Genomic DNA, 23,921 nt, shown 5'->3' with positions numbered 1-23,921 from the left:
AAACGTAAATCCTCCCCAGAGGAATATTTTCTTCACACAGGACTCAGAGAGAATTTCAACATATTTGAACTCACAATAAAAAAGAGCAGAAACAAGAAAGGAAGCCATCCTATGCAAGAGTTGATAGAAACCATAGACCCAGACCCACAAACAGTTGACACGCTGCACTTATCAGCATACAAAATAACTATGTTTCATATGTTTAAAGAAAAGAGAGTAACCACAAACAGTATTAAAGAGGAAGGGATTACCAAAAACTAATGAGGAATATTTGGGAAAAAAAACTAAGTTAAAATTTTAGAAAAGTAATCACTGAAATTAAAAACTCAGTGGAAGGGTTAAACATCATAATAAACAGAGCTGAAGAGACATTTTGTGAGTCAGAAGACAAATTTGAAGAAATTACCTATAACAAGGAAATGGAAAATAGGAAAAAGAAGTAAATGGCAGGGTGGGACAGTCTAATGGAACTTCCAAAATTAGGTAATAGAGAATTGGCAAAATCAAGATTTAAAGAGATAATGACTAAACATTTTCTATGACTAATGAAAGAGAAGGGTCTTTACATTCAAGAAACTCAGCAACTCACAAACAAGATTAAAAACATTAATCCGCACTGATCTTTAGGATGGGACATTGGGCTGTGAATTCTATTGCGAGCCTCAACTCTGAAACATACAAAATAAAGTAAGTTGTCCTGTGTCTCCAAGCAAATTAGTGCCTTCAATTACAAAATGAGGAAACTATTACCTACTCGACTTATACCTTATGGACATTATGAGACTAATAGAAACCTTTTTGCTAGGTTCCTGGGAATTTGGAAGCCTGGGTACAAGTCAAGGTCTTTATAGCAGATCCAAGTACCCATTCAGAATTTCTGTGAGCTCCACCTTACGAGATTTCCAGGTGAAAATGTATTGTCCTTACTGTTTAATGAAAGACTAATTTCTGTCCTTCCTATCCCTCTTCTACTTCTCTCCAGTGACTCAGAATATATAGAACAGTCCTTCAGGTATTTTGTGGGTATTTTGTATAATCACAGATCAATGTGTAGTCCAAACTCTAATACTGACCCCATATCATGTCCATAATGATGAAATGAGGAAAATGAGCAGGCAAGTGTTTGAAGAAAAAAATCAAAACCGTCAGATAAACGTAGGATATTTTTATCGTAGGAATGAAAGTGTCATTCAATCTCTTGGGGTGGGGGGCAGGGAAATTATATGGAATGCTCTTCAATATTTCTAATCGTCTGATTTTGACATGCAGAATTGGGACTTATTTTGATCTGTTCCTCATGTCCTGGCCACCAGTTTTGCACAAGTGCATTCTAGCTTCTTTTAATCTTTCACAGCCATCTCCACTGTGAAATCTTTCCACCTCCTCCTGCCTGGTCAGGGGACTGCAGAGTGAAATACACCTTTTAGGTAGACCCTTTGCTGGCTCTGCTTTCACTTCATGGAGATAAACAACAATGAAGAAAAAGGCCAAAGAGCAAATGAATCTGGGATTCAGAATTCGCGTTTGAGTAAATGAGAGGAGTTCATTTAAAGCCCAACACAGAATTTGCCTGTTTTCTTTAGATGCTGCTCTCGATCTGTCCAACTGCCTTCCTTATTATTAACTATACTTTAACCACGTAAGTAAGCACATATCCTCACATTCACGCTTCCTTCCATTTTTTGCCTCACCGTTGCCACCTTATTTAAATATGTCTCTGGTTTGCAAAACAATTTTAGGGCTTTAATGTCCTGGAACAGTTGGTAGAGTTAGCTCAGATTTACACAGAGGCAGCTGCAAATTTACCTCTCAGTTCAAACTTGTCAAATTGTCAAAAGTTTCCCTGGATTTTTGCATTGCTGCCTGCTAATGATGATGGCATTACAGGTGTGGTTTTTATTGTCTCAGAACAAAATGGAAAAGATGTATTTGGAAAACATTTGATATTTGATGTGTTTTGAATCACATCACCTGACTACATATACAATCTAATGGCCATTAAATGAACTCTCTTTTATAAAGATAAGGAATTTTGAATAGGAGGATATTTTTTAGGCACAATTTCTATTTTCACTTGAGACAAAAAAAAAAAAGGCTTAGGGGGTGACAAATCATCTCTGAGTAGGATGTGTTGCTAGGAAATCATGATAATAGTGTGATTTTTTCCCCCTACTTCATACCTACCTCCCAAAGATAAATCTGTGGATTTAGTCTTACATGCTTAATTTGACTTGTAATTCTCTTAAGGATGCTTTTGGGTTGTATTTCTAGTGCCACCAATGAACTTCACTTACTGATTCAATAATCTAGAGTTAATGCTTTCACCTCACTGTAGCATTAATGGTGTAGCCACTGTATCAAGCAGGGTCTTTTGTTTAAATCAATCAAATCAGCATCACCTGAAGGTTTTATTCTTTATTATTTTACGGAGTAGAAAAAGATTTACTTTAAAATAAATTTGACCACAGACTGTCAAACTTTGAATAGCAAATTAATTAAGCCTATGTAAGGATTCGTCACAAGCTTTTTGTCCTTGTTGCTAAAAATCACTCTAAAACCTCCTATCATAATTCAGTGACTAGGTGTCTATATTTGAGCTTTTCTTTAAGTACAGGGAATTTGTAGCATTATGATATACTAACATTGTTTGTTCACTAACAGAAACATTTCTTCTGAGAGCTCAGCTACAGTTCCTAAGAAATTCAGTCCAAAACTGAATAGGGAAAAGTACCTGCAACACGAGGCACCTAATCTCGTTACATTAGTTATCTATCTTCTATTGAAGATGCTAAATTCTAGTTTTCTTCTACATGCGAAGATTTTTCTCTTCACTGGCATGATGGATGGCTACATAGCTGTGCCCATAGTATGTGCATTACATTTTGAACAAAGCTTCTTTATCAAATGGCATTTATGACCCTGCTGCTACTGTAATGTCTGTAGGAAAAATACAGTGTACACACTAATCATTTCAAATGGTCTGATCAATTCCTTGAAATTGCAGAAAAGTGGTATATTGTATGTGGTAGACATGTACAGTCAGATGAAAATCTTTTGATGACTGGCATTTTCAATAAAGGGGAAAACTAATAATGTTTTTTTTTTAAGCATATGGTACTTGTATAATCAAGGAAAGTTTCCCTAGCAAAAATAATTATATGAGCCTCTTACAACTTCCTCCACTAATTATCTGTTTTATTAGTAGATGCATATCACCATCCATTAGGGAACACTTAAAAACATAATGAGACATTGTTACAATGAAGATACACACATGCACACACACACACACATTTATGCATATATGTGTATGTGTGTGTGTGTGTGTGTGTGCCTCTGGAAGTAGAAGTAAATTCTACAACAACATGGTCTATATATCAAAGTGTGGATGTCTTTATAATAAAAACAAAACCATTTACAATTAATATTTTCTCATCATAAACAATATGGAGTTAAGAGAGTTTATGGACTGTATCCACGAACCATTCATAATCAGTGTCAAAAGCTCAATATACAGGATCAAGAATCATAGATTTCAGTGTTGGAAGGGGCCTCAAAGGCCATTTGGCTAACCTACCATTTCACAAATGAAGCAGGTGAGACTCAAAGAAGTTAAGTGAGTTACTCAAGGTCACTGTGCCACGAACACACACACACACACACACACACACACACACACACACACACATATACTGTCATCTCTCTGATGGACAAGGTGACATGTCATAAGCTAGGCTGAAAACAAATATCCTTATAATGAAGCCTTATGGGATCTTCAGGAACTAACCCTGCTTGGACGGGGTACAAAATGATAGTACCTCATACGGTTTCTGATATATAGCAAATAGAATGTTCAGGAATACCTCAGGGCCAAATGTTCCATGTCTCTCTAGATGATTAATCTACTTCTAAGGTACAGTATAATGAGAGAGGATCACAGCAGAGAAGAGCAAGAGTTGTCCTCTCTATGTGAATGCTTACCTTCTATGAATTTCGCTGTCAGTTATCTGTGAGTAACAATAGACAGGGTGGCTCAGAGGAAGTTTCATCAAGGATAGGTTTCATCAAAGCTCTAAACTCTGCTTTTATGTTCCCCCTCAAAGACTACGTGACCAGGAGATGCCAGATTTTATGAGAGGAATATAGTAGATGCATTTTAAAATGATGATAGTAGAGGTTAGGGCCAATATCCTTAGTGCAGGCTAAATGTGTTACTGAGATTTCATGACAAGGATTTACATTTTAAGGGAGTATGGTCTGACCTGTGGTATATCCAAATCTCAACCATGGTATGACAAGCTTTGATTGTATTCCTCTCGAGGTAGTTTTTAAAGACTAATGAGTTAACCTCTGTGAAGTACCATGAGACCCTCAGGTGAAAGATGCCTCTATCAAGCATCACTATGGTGCTGTGACAATACTCAATGTATCTGGAAGACAGACTGAAAGTAATCAGTAAACCATTCACTGTGGTCCTTTTGGTATCGGAGCAGCACAGTTAACATGCTAACAGCTAAGCTTCATGCGCTTAGAGGAAGAAAATGATCAATGGCAAAGAGCATATCCACCTTTGAAATGACATGATCCATTATAAGAATCAGATGTTAAATTGCTTCCTGTACTGAGCACACTCAATTAAAAGTCTGCACAGTGAGATCATCTTGATGGTTAAATATGCTCTGTGGGAACAACCTTTATGGAGCTTAAAAATCACAGAAGGACTATTCCTACCATGACACTAGAGATTTGCAAGGCATTTCCTGCCCCTATTTTTCAATTTGGTAGTTTTATTAGGAAGGCTTTTGCCTGTGAGCCTGCTGAGTTTGGGGTCATACCTATCCACCCTTTTGCTTCTTTGAGCAAGAGATGATTCTAGTGTTCTTTTTCTATTGGACCCAGAATGGATGAGTATGGCTTTAGTCCGGGATCTCTGGACAAAAATGTATCATTCATGCACTTGATAGTTGATGCCCTTCATCTCCTTGAACCTGCCCTTCTCCATAAGCTCATCTATTCACCTGAGTGCCAGCTCCTTGTCTAACTCTTCCTTCTTTCTCTGGTGGGGGTAAGGATGGAGGGCTGAAAAGAACTCCAGACACGAAATCGGCAGAACTGGCTCCTACTTGTAAGTTTGCCTGCAACTGGCCAGGTCTTTGGTCTTGGATGACTTCTTTCACCTCTCCGGCCCTCGGTTTACTCATGTTTCAAAAACTTGAAACATCCTTCACTGTTTACCACTTGTCTCACCCCTGCCAGACTGCAAGCGCCGCTGGTGCAGGAATCTTTATTTTCCTCACTGATCCTCAAGATCCTAGCATGTGGCACATAGTAGGTGCTCAATGAAAATTTGTTTAGTAGAGAAGTAACTCATTTGTCTGTTAGCAGTGTTCACCATTTATCCAGTCTCCCACCATGGACATCACAGAGTCCGTGAAAATTCTTGCCTCCCCTGGCACATATCCAGTAACCAAGTCCTGTTTCCTAGCTTCTCTCATACCCATCCTTTCATCTCCATCTGCGCTTAAATTCCCTCATATCAACTTTTCTTTACTTTTTACCTCACTTTTTTTATATTCAGAGTGATCATTCTAAAATGTAAATAGTCATGACACTAACCTCTTTAAACCCCCTCAGTGGCTTTCCCATTGTCCTCGGGATCAAGTCTAAACTCCTAGGTGCGGTATACAGTCCCCTTCAGGGCTGTGGTCTTTTGTGACTACTTCCTAGACCTTCGAGTGAGGCTAAATACACCTTGTGCGTTGCACCTCTCTCTTTTATAGCTTAGTGAGAGGCATTTTAAATCTTTGTTCACACTTGTCTCCCCAGCTATAGATACGTTTGATTACGAAGTATCTCATCGCCTCACATGAGGACAGGGACATAATAGAGGAAATGAACAATTCAATGAGGGGGTTAGACCAGTTCGGTGGCTTTCACCTCTGGGCAAACTGCTTCACCTGTCTGTGCTGCCGAGTATTAGAATCCCTACTGATGCTGAGGCAGGTGGCCCAGAGGCCACCACATCTATGAAACATTGAGGCAGACATCTGTACATTTTCTTCCAGACCTAATCTTCTATGGGGCTCTCACACTGGGGGGCTCTCACGCATGGTGAGGACCATGTGATTTATTTGGACGGGTAAGGGTGATTTGAGGTGAGGGAGGCGTAGCGTAGGGTTGGGGTACTTCGTCCGCAAGGGGGGCAAGTGTAGAGGCATGTTCATAATTAGCCTTTTATTCCCCTTCTGAGTCATTTCTGCTGACAGGCCTGGTGCATGTCTTTGTGTATTAGGTGGAAGGGGTGGGCTGTGGAAAGAGAAACTCTCAGCACACGGAATTTCACGTTGACTCATTGGAAATACAAATATTTGAAATTGTACAATTGGTAAGAGGTGTATTGCCAAAAATTTTACCCAATTCTGTGGCATCAGGAAGGACACATGAGGGATGTGAGTGGCCTGAGGGAGAAACTGTATGATACATATTCACTATTCAAACAATAAATGCTTATTAAGTCATATATAAAGAGGCCAGTTTTTGACTAAATGTTAGGAACCCTCTCATGGTAAAGATATTATATATTGGTGTTCTCTAGGGTCTTGACTTTCTTCATTCTTATTCTCTGCACTCTTCTTGGACAATAATGTGCATTCCTAAGGTCTGAACTATATCCCAAATATTTGTTTCCAGTTCAGAGTTCTCCCATAAATTCCATTCTTGAGTATCAATCTGTCATGGGACCTACCAACCCAGATCTTCTGCAGGCATCTCTAACTTAGCACGTCCAAAACTGACCTCACCAGGTCCTGTCTCTTTGCCCAAACCTGGCTTTTTGACTGTGCTTAAAAAAAAAGTTTATTTATTGGGGTGCCTGGGTGGCTCAGTAGGTTAAGCATCCAACTTCAGCTCAGGTCATGATCTCACAATTCATGGGTTCCAGCCCTGCGTCGGGCTCTGTGCTGACAGCTCAGAGCCTGAAGCCTGCTTCGGATTCTGGGTCTCCATCTCTCTCTACCCCTCCCCTGCTTGTGTTCTTTCTGTCTCTCAAAAATAAATAAAAACATTTCATAAAAAGGTAAAAAATAAAATAAAATGTTTATTTATTTATTTTGAGGGTCAGGGAGGGGCGGAGAGAGAGAGAGACAGGGAGAGACAGAATCCCAAGCAGGCTCCGAGCTGTCAGCACAGAGCCCGACGTGAGCTCAAACTCACGAACCACGAGATCATGCCCTGAGCAGAAATCAAGTCTATTTAACTGACTGAGCCACCCAGGCGCCCCTCTGCGTGTGCTTGTTTGGTATCAGCTGGTGGTGCCTCCTTTTACCTAGCGATTCAGGGTAGTTATCTTTGGCTCCTCTCTGTCCCTCATCTGCTGTGCTAACTCCTTTCTGGTATGTCCCCGCCTCGCTATTCTCGCAAGCGCCGTGTGTCAGCTCCAGCCCTCCCCAGCACTCCACTCCTGGGCAACTCTGATCATCACATCGCCCTTGTCCCTTAGGCCCCCAGGTCAGGCATCGCCTCCTCTCCGGTTCCTGAAAGAGTGGTCTATCTCCTGTGCAGTTTGTTGTAAACCACTCGGTGGCTTCTGACTGTGTCAAGGGGAAATGCAAATCCCTTAGCATGTGTAAACCCAACTCCCTGTGTTCTAGCCCTGCCCCGTCTCCTCTTGGATTTCTAGGCTGCAGCTATGCCCAAGGACTGGCAAACCCTCAGTCACGGCATTTGCATTCATAGCTCTATTTCTTTAAGTTACTCCATCTGCCTGGAATGTTCTTTCCCCTCTTGTCCACATGATGAACATGTGATCATCTTTCTAATGTGGATTCAAATGTTGACTCCTTCAAAGTCTTCCCTGACTATGGGGCCTCTTCTCACAGAAATACCCTACTGTCCCCTTTTTGTGTTCTGCAGCACAGTCCAATAATACTTTTTTTATACAGTGAATTAGGTCACAGGCCTCTAGAGGACAGGATAGGGCAGGACAGTGGTTAGATGTACAGAACGTGAAGCCAGAATAGCTTATTAGCCCAAGTTCCGGCTCTATTACTTGTTATACGGATGACTTTGGGCAAGTTATTTAACCTCTCTGTAGCTCAGCTTCCTTGTTCGTAAAATGGGCACACTTACAGTACTTATCTCACAGAGTTGTTATGAAGATTAAACGAATATATGTACAACACCTAGAATATTGCCCATTAGGGGTGCCTGGGTTGCTCAGTGGGTTAAGCGTCCCAACTCTAGATATTGGCTCATGTCGTGATCTCATGGTTCTGTGCTGTCAGTGCAGAGCCTGCTTGGGATTCTCTCTCTCCCTCTCTGCCCTACCCACCCCTCCCAAAATGAGTAAATAAGCTGTAAAACAAAACTTAAAGAAAGAATAGCGCCTATTACATAATAATTGTTATGTGAGTGTGTGTTTTAATAACAACACAAACGTTAATCTTATTTTAAATTTGAAGCTCCAGACATACTATATCTGACACATGAAGGAATGGAAGGTGGTCAATGACATGTAGCAAATAAATGAATAGTCAGCCTAGAGCCATACTATAAAGTCCCATAATACCCAGTTACTTCCTTTTTGTAACCATCTTCTAGCTTGCTCTAAGTGTCTTTTCCACTGGACTGGAAGCTCCTTTTGTCCAAGGACCACATCCATCTTGTTTGCCACCACATCCCCAGCACCAAGCACCATGACAAGCACATAGCAGGCACACATGCATTTGCTAAGTATATAAATGAATAATTTTAAGGTCTATAGTTTAGTTATTATTAGTTAAAATTTATCATTTTACCCATTTCTGAAAGTGTAAAATGCAATCCTCTCTCCCATATTACTTGTATGTGAGGCAACAAAATTTTGTACAGTAAAGTATCATGTTAGGCTTAATTCTCTTAACAAAGGGGCTTTCTCATTTCTTTACAGCACAGGTTTGGAGACTTTTTGGTTCATAAACTAATTCTGTGGTACAAAAAGTCCCACTGAGCTCCTAATCTTTCCCGTTTACCACATGTCATTTTACATCCTCAACAAAATTCACAGGCAGAGGTTCTGTAGGAGTTATTTGTTCATTCTACTCATTGAATGAGCACATGGTCCAAGGGTAAGAAAACAAAGTATAAAGAACTACCCATTATTTTTAGTTTAGGCGGAAAAACAAATCACGTACACAAATACCTACATCACGATGCCATTTTTACTGTCTAGCAATGAGTACGGTGGGATTTCAGAGGATCCTCTTGATGTGATCAGGAGAGGTTTTATAGAATAGCAAAAACTGTAGTTGGTCTTGGTGGGTGGGCTGGATTTTTTTTTTCTTTTTAAGTATATCCATTTATTCTGAGAGAGACTGAGAGAGCATGAGCAGGGGAGGGACAGAGAGAAGGAGAGAGGGAATCCCAAGCAGGATTCGCACTGACAGTGCCTAGCCCGACATGGAGCCTGAACGCATGAACCGTGAGAACTCGAGCCGAGATCAAGAGTCCGACGCTTAACCTACTGAGCTACCCAGGCACCCATGGGCTGGATTTTCCTAGGTTAGAAAGGTACCAGCATTCCCCACCGGGGAAAGGGCATGGAGAAAAGTGTGAACGTGGCATGCCCTGGGAGGGGGCAGAGCATACAGAGTACATTCACAGAAGGAGGGATTCATGCAAGAAGCAGAAGTAGAAGACAGGTTGGAGACAGAGGTTTGGGAGAATCTGTGGTGGGCTTTTAATAACAGGCTAGGATATCTGAAGTTTATTTCTAGACAGGGGAGACCTAGAGCTGATTTTAAGGTAAGGAATAGGAAAAGGAAAGCCAAGTCGTGGGAAGAGCAATTGGGCGGCAATATGGCAATGTATAAATAGAGTTCCTGAGCTAAGTTCTGTTTCTAAGTGATGGAACACCCAGTGGAAATACTCAGCAGATGACTAGAAGTGAAGGATTATTTGGGGGGAGATACAGCTTTGAAATAACCTGTATAGAACTGATGGTAGGAGGCTCAGGGAAAGACAAAACTGTGGGAGAATACAGAATGAGGACAGAGCTTCAAGTACAGACCTACAACGGAAAATACAAGGAGAAGCCCAGTAGCATGTTGCATATGAAAACCCAGTAAAATGCTAGCGTAGGAAATACTTGGAAGTCCTTTATGACCCGTGAAGTCATACAACCCAGACTTTAACAAGTTCTACCTTAAGGCAAAGGCCAGTGAGAGTTTGGGAGTGGAGGAAGGAAGAGAAGGAGGTAACTCCAGTGTACCTGTTGAACAGTCAGATCCAGTCCACTTGGGATCACAGCTACACACCCCAGTGTCCAGAAGGAAAGTCCCGTGTCCTGAGCACTGCTCTTGACATATAGGAAGTGGAGTTTCACAGTTGACTCCTCCCCAACCAGTAGAACAGTGACATTCTCCTTTTACACAGATGCCATGGCTGGAACACATAGGGTCCAAGCAGTCTTCTGAAAGCCCCAAAAAAGAAGGAAAAAGGTTGAAAGTGAACAGGTGTTGCCTATATACTTTAGGATGATGAAACTGAGATACTCACACTTGATTTCCTAATACGTCATTAATACGGTATTAAATTAGGTAATAAAATGTCTCATACAAAGGCTGTATTCAAACCAGGAGATGATTAATACTTAAAAATATGTAGGGTATCATAAAGGTTGCATCCTAAAATTAGAAGACGAAGGAAACCACACATACGTTGCTTAAAATTGTTACGCAAGGTGTAGTACTCCCACATAAATGGGTGGCTGCACCAGTGTGGGCTTTCAACAGGAATTCCTTGGCTTCGCAAGAAAGCCTAAGAATTTTGGGGAAGTCATTCCTTGTCTTTTCTGAAATTGGAATCCTAGCTCTGAGAATCGGCTTTCACTTGGTATGTCTAGAGTAGTGTGTGTGTGTGTGTGTGTGTATGCACATATTACATATAAATCAATATATAAAATATAGAAATATACTACACATATATGTCTACAAATATAAAATATATATAAAAATATTAAAACATAAAATATTAAAAATATTAAAACATATTTTTAGGCTTAGATTATTAGGTATTAGGTGAGCTGACTGCTGTTACATGAAATCATACAACATAATCAATTTATTATAATCTTTCATTAATTTCTCAGAAGCACTGAAAATGCAACATTCTCAACAAAATTTTAAAAATTATTAAAAAAATTGTTTGTGTGGCCTCTCCTTCCATCAGGATGCCGTGACATAGTCTTTGATGATTTAGAATATCACAGATGTAATTCTATTTGTCTCTAATTCTGGGAGTCTGGAAATTTTTGGACACATTCTAACAAATGTATAAACTCTTAGAAGTAGATCCCTATACTTGCCTTGGGGAAAATTGTTTTGTGTTTTTAATTGAGGGGCCATTCCATGGGAAATGACAAGGTTGTTTCCAAATTTCTACTCTCTCGATACAATAAGATGAAACTAAAATGATTCCACATAATGAGGGGAGTATGCTTTGAATAAGTAATTCAAAAAGTATTCCAGCAATGAAACAGACTGATAAAACCTGCCTTCATTCATAAGACTGGTCTGGTCTCGGGTGTGGCTTTTGGTAACGGAACAGAGCCTAAGCATTGTTACAATTAGTGCTATTGTATTATAATTAGCCCATAACCTTACGGTCATTAGCACAGTGCTTTAGTTCCTGAGCTAATGAGCAAATAAATACTAAAAGGTACATCTGATTTTATTTTGTTCATTATTTGGATCAAGAGGGAAAGTCTAAAAGTACAGAATATTTTTTAGAAGGAGGCTATTTTGTTACATTAAAACACAACAACTATAACAAACAAAATAATACTGAACTTTGTTTTATTAAAAGTCCACCTTCAAGGAATACGTAAGTCATACTTAAATCAGAGGCACAAAGCCATATGTCTGAATGAGCCAGCAAGCAGCATACATGAATGAGATGAACTGGACGTAAGAAGCCAGTGTGTTGGGAGGGAACTGAGAGAAGGGTCCAGTTTAAAGGAAACTGCGGCTGCTTGGTTCCAGCTGATTATCGCCATGTGGGAACACAGGCCCATGGTATCAGATTTTCCAGTTGCTCAAGAAAGACCAAAATGAGAGATTTTTATAGGACACTTCTCTATTTTTAAATTTTGGCAAATAGATCACATGGGGAAAAAAAAAACCAATAAAAACACTACCACCACCACTGTTGTGTGACCCAAACACAACCCATCCATAAGCCCAGTTCAGCCTGTGAGTTTCTGGTCTATGACCTTTAACTTAAAACATTTTTTTTCTGCTGTATTTGACAAGCTTATACTGTTAAATATGGTGGGTATTCCTCCTTGCTACCTTGGTTATTCTACACATTTTCTTAGAGATCCCTAGAAGGGAAATTTAAGCTAAGTCCTCTTTCAAGTGCCTCCCAAATTTTGATCAGAAGGGTCTAAATTAATGAGGTTAAACATTTTCATGGAGAACTGTAGATGCTGTGAGGGGTATCATTGTTTGGGTGCACATGCATATGCCCATGTAACGTCTGAGTTTACAACTTAAACATAATGACTGCAGTTGGATAACCATAAAAACGATTTCCAGACGTAACTCAGGAACTCTGGTGTCCTGTCCAGGCCCAATGCCATTCACTGGAACAGATATAATCTTCACGCCAAAATTCTACGATTGCTAACGGGAGGTGGAAAGCTAAACTCTTGGAGCGGAATGAGATTAAGCCCTTTAGAATGCTGTGTAATAGTCTTAATGAGCCATCTTTAAAAAGCAATTATAGTGCATTTTCAGCAGCCTCTTTCCTGAACAACAGTTGTGATGAGACCATCTCCCATGGTAATGGTTTAATATTATTTCTGAAATCAGTCTTATTTGAGGAATGTGGCATGAAAAAGGTCTGATTACTAGTAAACTTATTTTCCAATGTGTCTCTTTAAATGATGAAACTATTGCCATTTCAAAATATGTTTGTGCGTCGTGTGTGTAAAGGTTCCTTTGGAGTGAATTTTAATATAAAGGCACTGCCTTGAAACTCATTAGTGGTCCGCTGGCTTCCTTAGGCATGGAGGTCAAGTTCCAGCATGAGGTATGTAAAAATAAATACTATAAAGCAATAATAATAATGGTAATTACAAATCGCTCCCAAAGAAAACATTCAATGAAATCATTCCAAATGTGCACCCATGATTATTTTTAGCATGTGTTTTAAAGTAAGATACAGCCTAATGTAGTGTGGAACAACGAAAGCAGTTGAATTAACACCTAATGTCATCAATATGGAAATTCTCAAGTTATGAAGCAGTGTTAGAAATGGGGGGGGGGGGACACCATTTTTCATGACTGCTCTGCAAGTGTCCCAGATACAGCCCTGCGTTAATGTTAGAGACTGTCTGAAGAGACATGAGTTCCCCAGACTCCAGCCCCCTTCTCCATGTACTCAAGACATATTGAACATTTACGGTTTGCAGAGACTACCTGCATCTCTACTAGATGCATCTCTACAGAATGACAGTTGCACAATTCGGTGAGAGAAAAGCCTGAAGCAATAGATTAAAATGGGGCTCTGACCTTCCTCGCATATTTCTCCTTTGTATCCTGGCACACAGATGCAGACTCCCATGATGCAGGTGCCGTGACCAAAGCACGTTGGGTCAATGCATTGCTCTTCTGGAACGTCGCACTCTGGTCCCTTCCAGCCATTTCGGCAGACACAGTGTCCTTTCTCGTATTCTCCATTCCCACCACACAGCACAGGGCACGAATCTGAAGGTTGGCAAATGAACTTGTAGTGTTCTCAAAATGCTTTTAAAATCTCCAAAGAGCAATCTTCTATTGATTCTTGTGTAATATTTCAGGCAAAAATTTGTACTATTTCTAACTTAGCCTTTATTAAACAGGCACATCCTTGCGATTACAAATAGAATTTTCCTCTTATGAGAGAGGAAAAAGGATAACTTATGAAAATATCCTGCGTGAAGAAATTATTTCAAGTATGTGCTTTTGATTCCAACATACCGTTAAACAACTATTATTATTATTACTACTGTTATCATTATTTTATTTTTTTTTTATTTTTTTTTAAATTTTTTTTTAACGTTTATTTTTGAGACAGAGAGAGAGCATGAACGGGGGAGGGGCAGAGAGAGAGGGAGACACAGAATCGGAAGCAGGCTCCAGGCTCTGAGCCATCAGCCCAGAGCCCGACGCGGGGCTCGAACTCACGGACCGCGAGATCGTGACCTGAGTTGAAGTCGGACGCTTAACCGACTGAGCCACCCAGGCGCCCCTGTTATCATTATTTTAAACCAAGGTTTTATTTTTTTCTCTTATGGCTTTTCTTCCTCAAACAGATGTACGCCACTTTTAGAAAGAAAAACCTGAAAAGTTTAAAAACTGATAAACAGGGAGTATAAAATGTTTTCTTTAAAAAGTCGTATATTTAAATACATTTATGCTGGATAGATGTCTACTCCCGTGACACCTGGTGCAGACCTTTATTAGAATACTTAAACTCTGCTTTGTCATTGTTGCCTCCCTATTAAAACTATGGGCTCCTTGAGGGCAGGGCCTGTATCTTGTCTTAGTCAATTTTTAATACCAGCCATCTTCTTCCTAATCCCCACATCCTCCAGATCTGTCATGCTCCCAGGAAGCCAGCAAGTGCTATAGAATTCTCAGCAGAGCAGAATTTAATCTAAGGGAATCTGAGTGGCTGGGAAACCTGAGATTAAAGTATTAGCAAACTGAGAACTGTAAGAATACACTGAAAATGAGCAGAAAGCATCTCTACCATAGTAACTGTACGCATGGGGTGAAACGCAGTGTGATTTATCTAAAGCTTTTCGAGAATTAAACTACAGGCAAGTCGAGGAAACGGTAAAGTTTGCTGTTTCACTCGTGACTTGCCAGTCTTTACTTTCTAAGGCTCCTTATCGGTTTGCTGGTTGCCTATCCCTTCCCATTTACGCGGGTGTATATAAGCAGTTACAGACGACCCCGGTACAAATTCCACCCATTCGGTAACTGCCTATCGCCCCTCTCTGAGGTTGTTTCTTTGCACAATAAGCTGGGATAACAGTAGATCTACGTCACCGGTTTCCAAAGGATGTATGATTCAGAAGAGGTAACAGAGTGTTTATAACAAACAGTCTGTGGCAGAGTAAGTGCTCAGCTTTTGGTTGTGGTGGGGGGTGGTGGTGGTTTGCTGCTACTCCTACGGCCACTTCTCTTCCTCCTCTTATTGCTCCTGATTCCGAGTTCTCAAAAGGCGTGTATATCCCCAAACCAATTGGAATAACAGAGCAACATTACCTCTCGCGCAGTCAGGCCCCAAGAATCCTGGGAAACAATGACAATGGCCAGAGATACACTCTCCATTTCCATTGCAATTGGTTGAACAGTCATCCATTATTTCTGTTAATAGGGAAAAAGGAAAGAAATGAGCAAACTTCCAGGCTGTAGAGTCCTTAACTTTTTTTTTTTTTTTAAATTGCAAGAACTCTGGGCCTATAACAATCTTGCCCTCTCCTAGTCTTGGAGCACTTACTGTTTAAAATCAGATGCCAAAGATTTCTGTAAGATGTCACATGTAGTACCAAATTATTACAAGGGCCCTGGATTTGCTGAATTGGCTATTCAAGAGTGAAACTAAAAACCAACCTCATCTCTAAAGTGCATAAAGGGTCTAGATGAATTGTATTCTTATGAGATGTTCGTGACAAAGCTAAAAATGTACTAGAATTATAGGATATTTCTCAAAAGCAAAATGGGCTTAAAAATGCAACCCAAAAGACTAAGTCTACTGTTTATTTTTCAAGTTTAGGTTGTAGCAAATAAAAAATTTCTTCTCTAGCACCTTAAAATGTTTAATCTACTATCTTGACAGCTTAAATATGATAATCAGTATTTCATTTTCATTAATAAGTGACAATGGAAGGCTTTTAAAGTAAGTGTTCATATTAAATTCACCACCACTAAAAGCATTAGAACCTAAGTATTTTGTTGAGAAATGCTTTCTTGACTGTAAATGCTTATCAGTTCTCCGCCACTAATTTCCCTTCAATCCATTCTTAGAGAAGAATAGGTTTCAAGGGAATTGAGAAGGCTTTAAAGGCGCCCATAGGTAGTTCTGGTGACATAAAGATGTGCAGTGCGACAGAACTTTGATAAGTCTTGTGGTTAGTAATTTGGCTGAAAAGGTAGGAAGTTATACAAAAGTCAGGCTCTGACAATGACAAAAATTATTTCTAGTTTAAAATTGTATTTGAGTATAATAAAGTCAAATTCCAAGTCCATGAACTCTTATGGTATGTGTGCTTTCTTCTTTCAGTTTTTTTTTTTTTTTTAAATCATCTTCTCATTACTCTTTCTGGAAGTTTTCCATACTTAGCATTCTTGGATTCAGAGTTTTATGTTCTGGCCCATTAAACTCATACTTCTCGTATGTACCAGTTTTTCCTTTTCAATCCAAATTATCTACTTCATCTCGTTTCACTTGCATAAGCTATTTCCAATTAGAAGGAGATATTCTAGGAAGTGGTCTTGGCGTCTCCTACTCCGCTGTGAGAATTCATAATGAGGGCCGAGAAATAGCATTTCTTCAATTGTGGCCTTTTGACCACCTGGATCAGTAGATCACTCAAAACACTTACAATGTAGATGCCTAGGCTTCCCTCCAGACCTACTGAATCTGAAGGATGCAGCCCAGGAATCCACAGTCTAACAAAAACCTCAGGTGACCCCACAGGTGGCTCACCTCATTAAGGCACTGAGAACCAATGCTTCAAATAGGAAACTTCCACAGTTAGAGAACTTCTGATCTAGACTTGGGGTTCGGCCTTGGGTAGAATAAAAGCCAAGAGGAAGAAAGTGGTATCTAGTTTTGGGGGGAATTCTTAGAAAGCCGAGAATGAATCCAGGGGCTGTGTGCATAGCCCCCTATTATCACTCAGAAGAGGTTCTTCTTGTCACCCCTGTGTGAATACATCAGATAGCTTTTTGCAGGTTTATGATAACCTGTTCTCTGATCCCTGTGCTAGAAAACTGAACTGGATAAGAAATTTATACGTGGCATTTGCTGAGCGACAACTGGTCTGACGGGAACAGAACGTTTGACAAAGAGCTAACCATTTTTAACTTAAAACACTCGTTATTTTCATAAAATCATTAACTTCTTTAAAAGGTGCTGAAAAGGCACAGAGTTTTTTCCATTCAAAGACGGAACAATTACGTCTCCAGTTTCTATTTAATCTATGTTTCTTGTACCAAGCGATAGTGGCAGTTCTTAAATCTACATTTGGATTTCCTCCGCCCTGGATGGTTAATAGGAGGTCATGGAGGAAGCTTTCAAAGGTAAATATAGTTGAATGTAATTTCACACCAGCTCCTATTGACAACCTTATGCAAGCAGCCTTGTGGGAATGTAGCTATTGTAGAAAAAATGTTTAATAAAGTTTGCTATCAAAATAAATAAAAATCCCTACATCTTATTGACTTATCTAAGATCTGTCTCTGGGCCCACACTGCTGCACAGAACTTAACACCAGCAATGCAAATGAGAAGAGAAGGCAATATAGGGAGGATCTGGAAGCTGCCACCTCCACTGGGTATGAAAGAGACACTGGGACAGCCCAGGGAATCTAGGAGGAGGATGGCTACAGCAGGAACACATAAGTAACTAGTGATGAGAAACAATGTGTTTTTCTATTTATGTTGGCTTCCATGAAATTTTGCCTTCTATCCTTTTTAAAGTTTATTTTTATTTATTTATTTATTTATTTATTTATTTATTTATTTACTGAGAGAGAGAGAGAGAGAGAGAGAGACAGACAGACAGACAGAGGGGAGGGGGAGAGAGAGAGGGACACAGAATCCGAAGCAGGGTCTGCACCGTCAGCACAGAGCCTCATGTGAGGCTCGAACTCACGAACTGTGATATCATGACCTGAGCCGAAATCAAGAGTCAGATGCTTAACTGTTTGAGCCACCCAGGTGCCTCTTGCCTTCTATCTTTTTAATCTTCCTTCAGAATCACTTCCTCAACTGCAGTTCATTAGAGTTGAGAATGATTTTAAAGTTCTATGCATAAAACTCTACTTTTATTCTAGAGTCTAAAACCCCTCGATATCTGCATCTGCACTGATGATGGGTTTTGCTCCTGGCAGGTTTTCTTATGGGAGAAACTAAAGGTAATGGATAATCTGATGGAATGATTATGGCCTGAAGGGCATGGGCTTTGGAGTCAGACATACTTGGTTGTCTCAAATCTCAATTTTGCCACTTGTTGGCTGTGAGACTCTATCAGATTATTTACTCATTTCAAGCCTCCATTTCCTTATTTGTTATATAAATATCACTACACCTATGCTATCAGTGTTGTGAAGGGAATCAAACAAGATTATTGAATGTAAATCATTTGGTACAGTGTTTGGGGGCAGAATGGCACTCCATAAGTGGTATATATTATCATGTTATAGAGCAGGTTGGCTGAGATTAGGGGATATTGACAACTCTGTCTATACTACTGGAAAATAATATATATTAATATAGGCCTGTGGCTAGCCTATATTAGTCATTCAATAAATGCTTATTGCTAATATTGTCTTGATCCTTATTAGTAGTGGACCAAATAGAGTTAAGATCAATCAACCGATTCTAACATCATGAAATAGAGAACGAACAGCTAAGAACAGCATTTAGCGTAGTCAAATTGATACAAAGCTTAAATTGTTTAATCAAATATATTAGCCTCTCTTTACTGCAGTTAAATTATAAAAACATAAAAAAAATTAATGGGGAGCATTTAGAGCAAATAACTTAATACTTGTGATTTTTTTCAGAAATTTACTTGAATTCTCTTTAAGTGGAATTGCAGAAGTGTTTCTGTTACTTCTAACCGTAAAAACACAACGGATGGGTGGCTCAGTCGGTTGATTGTCCGATTTTGGCTCAGGTCATGATATCACGGTCCGTGAGTTCAAGCCCTGCGTCGTGCTCTGTGCTGACAGCTCAGAGCCCGGAGCCTGCTTCGGATTCTGTGTCTCCCTCTCTCTCGGACCCTCCCCCGTTCATGCTCTCTCTCTCTCTCAAAAATAAATAAACATTTAAAAAAAAATTAAAAACACAACAGAAAAGTAGAAAAAAAACGTGACTTGCATAAGGAAGAAGCAAATACTTTGTTGCATATGAAACTGACAGCGTGATATCTGGATAATAGGAATTCTATCTCAAAGATTAGCTTCTTTTTGGGAGGAAGTTAGGGACAGGAAAAAATTTCAAGCATGTTTCTGGGTCTATTGATTTTTGAAAGGTTAATAGTTGGGTTAGTGTTTTAACTTGAGCTTACTGGTAAGGATAACAGGAAGAGAGAAAATCTTCACAAATATTTTAGATCTTCTAACTGTTTGATTTCTTAGGAGGAACTCAACTTCCCATGACTCACTGGCATCTGCATTACCAAAATTGGGCCTTGATAGAAAAACAATGTCATGAAAGGTACATCTATTAAATCTGCTCCATTGAGTCTGTTAGCATTGCAAAAAAGTGTCAGGACTTCAATTTTTTTTTTCTAATTTAACAAATATGTTGTCTTTTGAAGATGTAAAATCAGTGGAGTTTTTCTCCAGGGGAAAAAAAAATAATCGGTGTATTTTTATAGTCTGATTACTTTAGAGGAAAGTTTTTGTTAATATAATGGCTGGAATACCATTTTCTACTGGGTCAAGGTCTTCAGCATCAAGTAAAAATAGAACATAATTGTTATAAAGAGCAGATGGTATGTCTATTAACAGTCAACACATCTTCCTAAACATATGGTTGAACAGGTTAACTAAAGGATAAAGTGGTGAGAGTTGGATAGAATACGGACAGCTGTAAAATATTTTCCCTTCTTTTAAAAGACATGTGTGTTAGGAAGATTCACACAATAAAATACTATGTCTATGAGATGTTTTCCCTCGGGGCTAAAAAATTCCAAAAGAAAGGGCTATGAGTGGTCCAAGTTATTACCCTTAAGACCCTTCTCTGAATACTCGTAGGTTTTTGAAGCCTTAATGGTTCTAGAATCGGTTGTTCTAAAGAAGGGCTGGACTGGTGCTAGTTTCTCCATTTTAAAAAAGGTATTTATTTGCTTTGTCTTTTCTAATGGATCTTGAATGAACAGAGATTCTCTTGCTTATTCCCTTTGTCACTGAAGTTGTTCATCTGTGCAGCCTTGGTAATAATATCATCCAGGTAACTATTCCTGTTGAAAATACATAAAAAGGTACGTGGCAAGTATCCTACAAAGCAGCAAATAATGGAGCATTTAGAAAATCTTAATCAGCATTTGAACAACATTAATGACAACAATAATATAAGCCTTTCTCGTAGTGACCTATCTTGAATAAGGACTTTAAGGCAGAATGAACGATGGGTTTAAATGACATCTGTATCACTTTAATCACTGCTGTCTTTCTAGAATTATACTGTCAATTCAAAATAATAGTCAAGGCAGCTTACCAATTGCTGTAGTTAACACAAATACTTGCTCCATCTTTTTTCCATCATTGTAGAATGCCAGATACCAAGGCCCTTGGTCCATATACTCTATGAAACCTGTCTCCTGCAGTGAGGTTAAGATCAGGTTCCGCGGGGAGTGTTGGGTATCATCAGAGCCCTTGGAGTCCTGCTTGACCAGCTGTTTTCCATCCATCAATTTTACAAAGTCGAACTGGAACAAATACACGCAAATCTGAGCTACTACTTCTACTTCTAGACTAACGAACATCTCTAGCTTCAACTGCTCTCTTCCACACTTCTTTGCTTTGAAAGAGGAAGTTACTCGTTCTTAATTATACTTAAACATAAAAGTATATGATTAATTCTGAAAAACCCACGATATTTATAAATGTTATAAAATACCTTTCAGTTTTGGAGTATTCAAAATAATTGTCTAAAAATAAATAAACCAAGAAATAGAAAAAAATTGTATTTGGCACTATGCGAGAGAATCTTGATATTTTACTAAAGTATCAGAAGATACTCAAAACCACACATTCCCCTCAAAAAAGTTATCATGATCTTCTCTACAAATTTAAGAGTTTTACAGTTTTTAAAACAAATAAACAGTCAAAAATTTGAGGACATTCGTAATTTACTACCTTTGTGGTAGCATATTTAAATATTCAAAGAACCCCCTCCTTTTTCCCCCTAATCAGTGGACAAGCACATGGCACACATTTCCTTGGGCATTTTAAGAGTCACATTTGAATGGCATTCTATTTCCCTGCCTATTCCCATCCAGAAGGTAAGATGTGGACTATGGTCGTATCTGTTGGAAAAAAAAAAAAGCAATCCCCTGATGGTTATGATTCCTTACGCTACTTCTTAGATGGAGCAAGGCCCCAAATGGGTTTGTGCAAGAAAGAGATAAGGGGGAAAAATGAGAGAAATGAGGTGGTTAGCGTTTATAGAAGGGCTTTCTAAACCACAGAAGATTTACGTATTTGAGTTATTATTAACAATCACAAGAAAAAATTTCTACCCATAAGATAAAACCTGCCTTTTAGACTCATTTCCCTTATTGATTTGCATTCTTCATCGGGACAAGGGGTCAAGACCATATGGGGCCAGCGAAGGAGGTGTGGTCCCAAAAGCTAAGTAAGATGAGGGGGCTGGGATGACTCATGATCATCTTATTCCAGGAAACAGAATTCAAATTTCAAGAATATTTTCTTAAACTTCCTTTTCTGAATCTGCTCTGCTAAATGCTATTGCATATTTCTCAGTCATTTTTGTTTTCATTCGTTTGAGTGTGATTATTCTGGATATTTGCTCATTACAAAAACTGTCTGCCTTCACCTTTGATTCCCACATACTTTGCAAGTCACAAACCCTGAACTGTTCATCCCACCACCCTCCAAAGGGTCAAGAAACACCTATAACATCAAATACCTGAGTGTGTGTAGGTGGAATGTTTCTTCTGCCATAAATTCCCAGCAGAGAGTCCTTGGCTAAAGAAATATTGAATTTCAGATATATAGGATGGTGGATAGTAATCTGGAAACGCCAGAATAAGCCGGGTGGAATGGTCTGCATGACTTGTGCACCAATGTCAACTTCTCCGGTGTCTATCGCCCGTCCCTTCTGAAACACTGGTTTTAAAGGTAAAGAAAATTACAGATAATATTAATTGTAATTTATAAAGCGATGGTTTTTAGTTTTTCAGGACAAAAATATCAAAATGACTTACTAAGGTCTTTTTTCCACCACCCTACCCATATTTCAGGGCTTTACACAAATGATCTTCCAAGAAGACTTCCCTAACCAACCACTATACCAGTATCTCCCTTCTCTTGCATTACTGTTACATTTATTTCCATAACTTGATTCATTTTAATCATTATTAAATGGTTAAATTTAAATGGTTAAATGCAGGCAATACAAAGATGAGCAAGATGAGCTTCTTGCTCTCAAGGAGCTCTGAATATAAGAGAAGAAAAAGGACAAACGCACAAATAACCATGTTGTAAAGGAAAATAAATGATTTGGGTATTCAAAGGAGTAAGGAGTATTTGATTGGAGGATACTCCTCATTCCTAGCAGTCTCTATGCCCTTTATCTTCCTTTATTTTTCTTCTTAGTACTTACATCCCTAACATACCACATGTTTTACTTGGTTATTGTTTATTGCCTATTTTCTCCCAAGAGAATAGAAGCTCCATGAGGCTGTGGCTGTTTTGTTCATTGCTTTATCCCCAGTAACTAGAAGAATGTATGCAAATAGTATGTGATCCATACATATTTATTCAATGAATGAATGAATGAATGAATGATTTAGAAAAGGGTATTTATGGGAAGTAGTATTGAAGATGGGCCTTAAAGGGAAGAGAAGATTTCAACAGAGCTGTTGACAAGAATTTTCCACATGAAAGGAATACTTTGTACCAAAAAAAAAAAAAAGAGGAGAGTCATTAAAGGTTTTTAAGAAGAAGGGAGATATTTGGATACGTTAGAAAAACTAATCTTGAAGCAGAAGGTAGAATGATTTAGAGGTGGAAACACAAGGATGATAGAGAATTATGGAACAATAATTCAGGTGAAATGACCTAAAGATCTAAATTTACAGTGGGCTCAACAGTTCACGTGGAATAAGTACAGTCCAGTCACCTGTAAAATAAACAAGTGGGGCTACACCAAACTAAAGAGCTCTGTACAGCAAAAGAAACAATTAAATAAATTTAAAAGGCCATCTACAGAATGGGAGAAAATTACTTGCAAACCATATATCTAATAAGGGATTACTATCCAAAACACATAAAGAATTCATACAACTCCAGAGTAAAAAAAAAAAAAAGCAAATCATCCAACTCAATAGCAAAATAACAAATAATCCAATGTAAAAATGGGCAAAGGACTTGAACACACATTTTTCCAAAAAAGGCCAATAGGTATATGAAAAGGTACTCAACATCACTAATCATTGGGGAAATGCAAGTCAAAACCACAATGAGATAGCACCTCATACCCGTTTGGTTGACTAGTATCAAAAGATAAGAAATAACAAATGTTGGTAAGGATATGGAGAAAAGGGAACCCTTATACGCCATTGGTGGGTATGCAATCATGGTACAGTCATTTTGGAAAGCAGTACAGTGGTTCCTCAAAAAAAAAAAGAACTACCATACGATACAGCAATCCAACTTCTGTGTATATATGGAAAGGAACTGAAATCAGGATCCTGAAGACGTATCTACACAGCCACATTCACTGCAGCATTATTCATAATAGCCAAGATATGGAAACAATCTAAATATCCTTTGATGGATGAATGGATAAAGAAAATGTGATACACACAAACATACACACACACACACACACACACTACTCCATTGTGTGTATATAAGTATGTGCATATACACACACAGGCAATGAAATATTATTCAGCCACAAAAAAGAAGG

At 38.9% G+C, this 23,921-nt stretch overlaps 1 protein-coding gene across 1 annotated transcript in view; it reads right to left on the bottom strand.

Moving 5' to 3' along the window:
• The window catches only part of TENM1 (teneurin transmembrane protein 1), a 790,868-nt gene that overhangs the window by 243,860 nt on the left and 523,087 nt on the right, over positions 1-23,921 (bottom strand). The window contains exons 9-13 of the mRNA XM_081792970.1: positions 21,915-22,114; positions 20,481-20,691; positions 15,294-15,395; positions 13,551-13,745; positions 10,247-10,447 (exon numbers count right to left, since the gene is read on the bottom strand). Of these exons, the coding sequence (XP_081649096.1) occupies positions 10,247-10,447; positions 13,551-13,745; positions 15,294-15,395; positions 20,481-20,691; positions 21,915-22,114 (909 nt within the window). The remainder of the gene's footprint in view (positions 1-10,246; positions 10,448-13,550; positions 13,746-15,293; positions 15,396-20,480; positions 20,692-21,914; positions 22,115-23,921) is intronic.

The sequence above is a fragment of the Panthera onca genome, chromosome X (assembly GCF_046562875.1).
Source record: "Panthera onca isolate mPanOnc1 chromosome X, mPanOnc1 haplotype 2, whole genome shotgun sequence".
NCBI classification, from domain to species: domain Eukaryota; kingdom Metazoa; phylum Chordata; class Mammalia; order Carnivora; family Felidae; genus Panthera; species Panthera onca.
Note: the sequence above shows the minus strand (reverse complement) of the source record. Positions and strands in the feature narration are given on the sequence as shown.